Source organism: Nanorana parkeri, unplaced genomic scaffold, assembly GCF_000935625.1.
Source record: "Nanorana parkeri isolate BGI_ZX_2015 unplaced genomic scaffold, ASM93562v1 scaffold1687, whole genome shotgun sequence".
In the NCBI taxonomy this organism is placed as follows: domain Eukaryota; kingdom Metazoa; phylum Chordata; class Amphibia; order Anura; family Dicroglossidae; genus Nanorana; species Nanorana parkeri.
The window spans coordinates 220,355-230,018 of NW_017307955.1; the positions used below are offsets into that span (position 1 = coordinate 220,355).

Below are 9,664 nucleotides of genomic sequence, written 5' to 3' on the forward strand. Positions count from 1 at the left end.
GCGCGCGTCAAGGAAATGCGTACACGCGATGGAGGAAACTACCGGGATCTGCGTTGTCCGTCCAGTCACCCGGCTACGACTCGCTGGAAGTAAAACAAAGGAACCGATATATCCGGGGGGGAAGTTCTATGTCCTAACTCCTAGACACTGGGCCAATAACCATAGGGGGCGGGGTCACCTGCAGGGGCCGCCCCCCTGGGATGTCTTAGTTGTATCCTGTGTCCTACTCCTGCGGGTGACGATATAACCAGTAGGTGATGACCCAAAGCAGAGCCGTGTCCTCCAATGAATGACAGAGATACAATGTGACGGATCGGCAGCACGCAACAATGTTACAACTCCAGATCACATGACCGAGTGCCGCCTATAGACACTAGGCGATGGACGGCCACGCATGCAACTTTAAGATGTAGAACAACATTGTATAAACATGCATGTCGGTGAAGGTGTATGTCTGACCAATGGGGGAAGGGGGGTGCCGGAGCCAAAAGCCGGCCACACAGGTTAGAACCTGATCATACGATCTATGAACATTTATGTATGATGACAGGTACTCTTGCTGTGTCAGTGGCCCCTGGGTCTGCAGGTGGCCCCTGTGATAGCTGTGTTGCATATGGTGACAGGTACTCTTGCTGTGTCAGTGGCCACTTGCTCTGCAGGTGGCCCCTGTGATAGCCGAGTTGTGTATGGTGGATGGGTACTCTTGCTCTGTCAGTGGCCCCTGTGATAGCCATGTTGTGTATGGTGACAGGTGCTCTTGCTGTGTCAGTGGCCCCTGTGATAGCCGTGTTGTGTATGGTGGATAGGTACTCTTGCTCTGTCAGTGGCCACTTGCTCTGCAGGTGGCCCCTGTGATAGCTGTGTTGTGTATGGTGACTGGTGCTCTTGCTGTGTCAGTGGCCCCTGTGATAGCCGTGTTGTGTATGGTGACAGGTGCTCTTGCTGTGTCAGTGGCCCCTGGGTCTGCAGGTGGCCCCTGAGTTCTCCTCTCGCCACCCATTTCGAAGTAAAATATAGAAGAAAGTAACGCAATACTCTTCATCTCACAGCCGTCAGCTCCCCGGGGGCCCCTCTTGGCCCCAGATGGCTAAAGAGCAAGACTCCGGTGACAACCATCTCTCCAAATATAGCTCGGCCGTGTTCTCCATTCCTAGCAACAGAGAAATCTCCCCAGGATCAGCGGACTACACAACGAGCCGGCATCCTCATCCGGCATCATGTTTTGGATGGGGAGCGGAGGGTTCGGAACGTCCGGTATTTATTGGTCTCTATTTCACCTTCATTTCCGGGACAGAAATCTCAAATTTTAAAATTTTTATAAGAGTAACAGCAACTTCCTGTTGTGTGTTGGGGACAGGAAGTGAAGGTAAATCTCTCCCAAGTCCAGCAGACGGAATCCTCCATGTCGGAGTTCTGGAAATTTAGAGAGAGAATTTGGGCCAAACGTGGAAATGGTTCTCTGCGGCCGCCCCGGCAGTCCTCTGCGACGTCTGCTCACCGGGCGCTCCGCTGGCTGCCACAATGAGGAAGTGAAAGGTCTCCGCTCAGCAGTATGTGTGTGTAAGACGGCGACGAACCCGAGCGCCAAATCACCGCCGCTCATCTGCGGCCTCTTCCGTCACACCGTGCTTAAAGGGCCAGCACTGCAATTGTCAAAAAACGGTATCACCCCGACTATGCAGAAGAGGATCTATCTACACAGCCGGGGCCGGCAATCATCATTCCATCATACAATGCCGGGCCGGCAATCATCATTCCATCATACAATGCCGGGGCCGGCAATCATCATTCCGTCATACACAGCCGGGGCCGGCAATCATCATTCCATCATACACAGCCGGGGCCGGCAATCATCATTCCATCATACACAGCCGGGGCCGGCAATCATCATTCCACCATACAATGCCGGGCCGGCAATCATCATTCCATCATACACAGCCGGGGCCGGCAATCATCATTCCACCATACACAGCCGGGGCCGGCAATCATCATTCCATCATACAATGCCGGGGCCGGCAATCATCATTCCATCATACACAGCCGGGGCCGGCAATCATCATTCCATCATACACAGCCGGTGCCGGCAATCATCATTCCATCATACGCAGCCATACGCATTGTCACAAAGACAATGACTCTATTTATAAATGTGTTCACACAACTTTCACCCAAGATTCACACAGTTCTCAAACTAGATTCAGCTGGGAAAACATTACGCATTCTGGGTGAACGTTGTGTGAATCTGCTGTGACCGGCGTTGCCCTGAGTGGTGAGATGTGGCGGTCAGGCGGCGAGGTGACCCTGTGTCGCTGTTCCTCAGCCGAGTACTCGCCGTGCATAATTTATGGAGAATGTTTGTCGCTGTCAATTCGTCTCTCCGGTGTTCCCATCGAGAATTCTAAATATAGAAATGAGACAATCCGCCGAGCCGACTGTCACCGCCATCATCACCGCCATCGTCCCCACCATCGCTGTCACCATCACCGCCATCGTCCCCCGACATCATCACCGCCATCACTGTCATCATCACTGCCATCATCACCGCCATCGTCCCCCGACATCACTGTCATCATCACCGCCATCACTGTCATCATCACCGCCATCATCACCGCCATCACTGTCATTATCACCGCCATCACTGTCATTATCACCGCCATCACTGTCATTATCACCGTCATCACTGTCATTATCACCGCCATCACTGTCATCATCACCGCCATCATCATCACCGCCATCGTCCCCAGACAGCACCGCCATCACTGTCATCATCACCGCCATCACTGTCATTATCACCGCCATCGTCCCCTGACATCACCGCCATCATCACCGCCATCGTCCCCAGACAGCACCGGCACCGAGGAGCAACGTGTCACCGGGGCCCACTAAGAACAGGCTGCATCTTACCTCCCATCGGGGGGTATTATCCCATGTAACAGGCGGGGTGGATGGATTTGGAGGGGTCCCGCACATCGGAGGAGGAAGCAGACGGCGTCTCAGAAGAAGAACGGTCTGTAGTCACAGAGAGTTGAAGCAGGACGCTTTGCGCACACATTTGCAGTGATGGGATTGGTCGGCCGGGTACGGGGGAAGGGAAGAGAAGGAAGAGGACCGTGTTGAAGACTTCAACTCTGTTGCACTTTGTAAAGTTTCGGCAGGTGCCTACAGCCGACCCAAACCGCGCTCTCCGCCTTTGGGAGTGTCCAATTACGGTCTGTGCTGGCCCAGCTCCTCCATCCCTCCCCTTTCCCCCTACAGGACCTTTTATGCAGCTTCCGTGGGAGAAGCAAAGGGGAATACTTCCGGGGCAGAGCAGGGGAAGGCAATCAATCACAGAGAGGGGAAACATGGAAGAGACCAAACATCACGGGGGTCAGGGGAGAATCCCAGTAACATCTCCTCTTACACTGGTGGTCAGTGGGGAGCCCCAGTAACATCCCCTCTTACACTGGTGGTCAGTGGGGAGCCCCAGTAACATCCCCTCTTACATTGGTGGACACTTATGACGGGGATAAAATCTACTCATCACATGGCTGCGATTGGAGGGCAGAGCTTGCTACCAAACACTACAAAGTCACTTGATTGACAGGTCTGCCTGTTGGGGCTGCTGACACCACATCCAAGATGGCGGCACCCAGCCGCAGTCTCGGGGGCTTTCAAATGTCTTTTCAAAAGGGAAATAACATGAAGAAAATATGGTAACTGCAGATATGAATCTTATGGGAAGATGGCTGATGGAATGATGGGTTTGGTGACAGGTTCTCTTTAAAACGGGCCTCAGGGCAAATGAACAATGACCAATACCCCCCGTGAAAAGGTCCTCTTTGAGGGGCGCTCCGGTCGTCAGTGAATGATGCGGCGTGTGACCCCCGGAGGAGAGCGGCTGCTCCATTAGCTGGAGCGGGGACACGGCCAGTGAGCCGAGGACACCGGACTGCAGACAGACCAAGCGCCGGCTGCTATGGGAACATCACGTCCCTTCCTGCACACCGGCTGTACGGGGACAATGAATGAGGAATGGCGGCTCGCAGGGCCGCATAAGAGAAGATCCGTACAGAGTTGGGGCACTGCAAGAGCCTGCGCACTGATCTAATGACGTTCTGATCCCAGCTTGTAAAACGTAGTAGCACAGCGCCGTCACCCGTAGCAACCGTCATCCATCATTGTTCCGTCTTGTTCCTCTACGGGGAAAGAGATGGTGTCACCGCCGAGAATGGAGGGGTACGGCCACCCTCTGCGCCGCGAAATATTCCCGATCATTATTATTAATCATTGCAGGAGATGGAGAGTACTGTGTGTGCAATGCAGAAATCCTTCCCCCAGTACCTGAAACATGGCCAATGAATCAATAAAGAGGAAGATTGAAAACTGAAATCCAATGGGTGAAAGGGGTGGAGCCAGAGACAGTGACCCTGCACAAGGAGAGAGAGCAGCAGTGAGCGGTCTGTATTACAGGAGGGGGGCGGAGACGAGACCAGTCCCCCTGCACAGGGAGAGAGAGCAGCAGTGAGCGGTCTGTATTACAGGAGGGGGGCGGAGACGAGACCAGTCCCCCTGCACAGGGAGAGAGAGCAGCAGTGAGCGGTCTGTATTACAGGAGGGGGGCGGAGACGAGACCAGTCCCCCTGCACAGGGAGAGAGAGCAGCAGTGAGCGGTCTGTATTACAGGAGGGGGGCGGAGACGAGACCAGTCCCCCTGCACAGGGAGAGAGAGCAGCAGTGAGCGGTCTGTATTACAGGAGGGGGGCGGAGACGAGACCAGTCCCCCTGCACAGGGAGAGAGAGCAGCAGTGAGCGGTCTGTATTACAGGAGGGGGGCGGAGACGAGACCAGTCACCCTGCACAAGGAGAGAGAGCAGCAGTGACCGGACTTTATTACAGGAGGGTGTCAGCTTTTTACTGCTATCTGGGGCTCCATTGCCCTCACTTCCTGTTTCGCTGACAATGGTTTCACCAGACAGGAAGTGAAGTAAAATCTCTAACAAGGACGGAGACTGACAATACAAATCTGAAAAGGTTTTCAGCCGCCCCCGACTCTGCTAATAACAATTGGGTTTATTTCTGTCCGTGTTGGAGATTTCCCCTCACTTCCTGTCTTGTGAAATGTTCTCAGCAAGACAGGAAGTGAGGGAGTAAAAGCCTGACACGGGTTCTAATCCTCCCCCGCTCCATCCAGCACCATGAGAAGCGTTTTGGCCGGACACTTTACACGTGCTCTGTATACAGATAGGAAATCCCAGTGAGGAGAGCGCACAGTACACATCGCACACACAGAGCAGAGCGCACACACACAGGGCGCACAGTACACAGCGCGCACACACAGAGCAGAGCGCACAGTACACATCGCACACACAGAGCAGAGCGCACACACACATCGCACACACACATCGCACACACACATCGCACACACACATCGCACACACAGAGCAGAGCGCACAGTACACAGCGCACACACAGAGCAGAGCGCACACGCAGAGCGCACAGTACACAGCGCACACGCAGAGCGCACACACACAGCGCGCACGCACACAGAGCACAGTACACAGCGCACACAGAGCAGAGCGCACAGTACACAGCGCACACACAGAGCAGAGCGCACACACAGAGCGCGCACACACAGAGAGCACAGTACACAGCGCACACACAGAGCAGAGCGCACAGTACACAGCGCACACACAGAGCAGAGCGCACAGTACACATCCCACACACAGAGCAGAGCGCACAGTACACATCCCACACACAGAGCAGAGCGCACAGTACACAGCGCACACACAGAGCAGAGCGCACAGTACACAGCGCACACACAGAGCAGAGCGCACAGTACACAGCGCACACACAGAGCAGAGCGCACAGTACACAGCGCACACACAGAGCAGAGCGCACAGTACACAGCGCACACACAGAGCAGAGCGCACAGTACACATCGCACACACAGAGCAGAGCGCACAGTACACAGCGCACAGTACACAGCGCACAGTACACAGCGCACACACAGAGCAGAGCGCACAGTACACAATATTAAAAGAAACAAAGAACACAGAATAAAATAGTGTACAGATTACATATCATGAGAAAATAGACGGTATACAGCACACAGTGTGAGTATATACCCTGTATACAGCACAGAGCGCACACTGTATACCATGTATAATGACACGGAGGGTCCATACATAGTACACAGGTATACAGCAATATATAATGAATGTACGCACTGTATATATGAGAGAGTATATAGACATGATACAGTATTGGCTCTACACAGTATATACATGTCACCAGAGTATACAGCAATATATACTGAATGTACGCAGTGTGTGTGTGTAGATATATGAGAGAGTATACAGTATATGGACAGTTTATACAATGGGCTCTATATAGTATATATGACACAGATCAGCCCATATACACACTGTATACACATCACACTATATATATAGCTGTGTATATAGACAGTCTGTACATTATACATCGCACACATCAGCCCCTATGCATAGTACATGAGACCCCCCTGGTCTGTACATCGCACGGTATAGGTTGGCTCTATGTATACATAGGATGTGGATGTAGCGGATCGGGCTGTGTCCGGGGAGGAGATACATTGTATACACATCGCACTGGGAGGATCCCGGGGTCACTGACACACAGGCGGCTCTCCGGAACCGTTATCTCCCCTCCCCCGGTACTTACCGGAGAGATGGTCGGGCTCCAGGCCGGTTCGGGTGTCCAGTCCACAGATTACAAAATAATCGGCGAACCGGCCGGGCGGCGCACTGTTACCCCCGCTCATCTCTGTCCGCTTAGCGGGTCTCCCCGCACTGCATGCTGGGAAGTCCGGGGCTGGGGCGGGGCCTTCAGGGACAAGGGGCGGGGCCCGGTCTGAGCATGCGCCTAGGAGGGGTACAAAGGGGGTGACGTAATTCTTTTCCTAGAGTGCCTGACCGAGATTACCCCCCAAACCAAATAATTACCTAATATCCATAATAATCATCATCGCTGAAGACCCCCCTCCATCATCACCCCATCACTAGAGACAACCACCATCATCACCCCATCACTAGAGACAACCACCATCATCACCCCATCACTAGAGACAACCACCATCATCACCCCATCACTAGAGACAACCACCATCATCACCCCATCACTAGAGACCCCCACCATCATCATTATCACTGAAGACCCCCACCATCATCACCCCATCACTAGAGACCCCCACCATCATCACCCCATCACTAGAGACCCCCACCATCATCATTATCACTGAAGACCCCCACCATCATCACCCCATCACTAGAGACCCCCACCATCATCACCCCATCACTAGAGACCCCCATCATCCTCATCACTGGAGACCCAACACCATAATTATCACTGGAGACTGCCACCGTCATAATCATCATCACTAGAGACCCCCACCATCATCACCCCAACACTAGAGACCCCCACCATTATCATCACTGGAGACTTCCAACCACCCAATAAACATGCATCCAGCTCCCATCCCCCTGCTCCTCCTACTATTACCGGCTGCCAAAGTTGTTGTGGAGTAAATACAATGTTACGATGTAGTTACATTGTATTGATCGTTTCATGAGGCGTGACCTTTGATCTGCATATGACAACATTTAAAGAGACCTTACACGTTAAATTAAGAAAAACAAATCATATTTATCCCCTTATTGGACCTTCGCAAACCCCAATCAGCCCTAATTAACTCTTTCCTCCCCTCCGCTATTCTCTGCAGATTTTTTTTACCCTTATTTATGTTTTTCTTTCTCACGCGTGACAAACAAATGGGCTAAACTCCAACTAAACGCCTTTTTCAAACCTGCAATGGCCTTTTCCGTCCTTTGTACCACAAACATCATTTTAGTGTCTTTTGAAATGGGACAAATTATTGAATAAAATGTATTTATTATTATAAAAACTGGTACAAATAAAAGGTTTTGTTTATGTATTTCTTGAAGGCTCCATAGATAATAAATGATACTTTGTAAAACCCCAAAATCGTTACCAGAAAGCAGAACTACCTCCATCTATTCTATACAGCCAAGGAAGACGCCATCTTAGCCTGTATTTGCATTGCAGTTGCCATGGTGCTGGACATGTGATCGGCTATGGCATCAGCCATTGGAGGGCTTGAAAGTTCGGTTGAGAGCTGACATAAGAGCACTGACAACCTTGACTGTTGGCACGCCTTGAAAGTAACGGTTTGGGAGACATTAAATTGGTGGGTTTCCTTCTACTCCACTATGGGGAAAAGCCCTGACCTCATAGTTCTCCTTTAACCCTTGGCAGTGCGGCTACTTTTGCACAATAAGGGTTAACTGCTCATTTTGGTCTATTGAGGATAAGAAAGTTATACTCACCCGATCCTCATAGACAGCTTGCTCTTAGACCGGTCCCTGGAGCCTCTTTCCCCTTTTACTGCAGCAATCTAAGGTCCCCGAGTCATCACGTTCTGTACAAAGTGTATAGGACATGAACTCTGCCCGGCTTCCTGATTGGTCAGGAAACTGGCCATTCCAGAAGCCAGGTGCGGTGTAATGACGCGGCGCGCCGGCTTTCTGATTGGCCTGGAACCTGGCTTCATGAATGAAACTGAATCAGGTTAAAATGGCGCACAGTACGCGTTCACTTTAAATGAGACGATATCAGTATTAGGGATGCACCGATACCACTTTTTTAAGACCGAGTACCGATACTTTTGATCAAGTATTCGCAGATACCAATTACCGATACCTTTTCTTAAAGGGACAGGTCACATTTTTTTCTAAAGCAATACAAACTAATGATTTTAGGTCACTTTCTTAATATTATGATTCATGAGATGACGAGGGAGCATGACGCCGGCTTCCCGGCCAATCAGAATGCCGGGCGCTGCGTCATTACACGGCGCCCGGCTTCCGGATTTGCTAGCTTCCTGACCAATCGGGAAGCCGGGCAGCGCGCCACTGCACGCTACCCGGCTTCCTGATTGGCCGGGAAGTCGGCTCCATGCTCTCTTGTCACAAGTGACGACAGAGCATGGAGCCGTTTCCTAGCCAATCAGGAAACCGGGCAGCGTGTAATGATTCGCTGCTCGGCTTCCTGATGCAGGAAGTACTCGTGCTAGGTATCGGATCATTTGGGGCGAGTGCGAGTACTCACCCAAATACTCGGTATCTGCACCGTTACCGATACTAGTATCGGTGCATCGCTAATCAGTATACATCACCGCCATGTGTACACATCAATGTTGGGAGTACACGCAGCTACAATGTATCAGATTGTTCCCTCCGATTTCTTATACACAGATCTGTCATAAATCACGTCAGCCTTTCCCCCCTCCCCTCCCAAACTCCTAAATCAATAAAAACCGGAAGCCACTTTGATCATTTTAATTAAAAGTTCTACAAATTAAATATACAGACAAAACCTCCATAAACATTATTATAATTATTGATATTTTAGTCCCAAACAAAATGTGCGACAAACACGGGAGAGGAGAGAGCGGGCGTCCCGTCACCGGCCTCAACACTGTAGATCCAATACTTTACATGGAGGTTCACCATGGCAGTGACCCCCGACCTTCACATTTGTAGGGTAAGCCGCATGTACCGGTATCGGAAGACGGAGCCTTTTCGCACACGGCGGGGGGGGGGGGGGGGGGGGGGGTCCACACTTT

The 9,664-nt window shown here is 51.6% G+C and overlaps 1 protein-coding gene across 1 annotated transcript in view; it reads right to left on the reverse strand.

Moving 5' to 3' along the window:
- DENND5A (DENN domain containing 5A) overlaps positions 1 to 9,664 on the reverse strand; it is a 47,084-nt gene that overhangs the window by 31,123 nt on the left and 6,297 nt on the right. Inside the window, 1 exon segment of the mRNA XM_018571152.1 lies at positions 6,685 to 6,779. Within this exon segment, the coding sequence (XP_018426654.1) occupies positions 6,685 to 6,779 (95 nt within the window).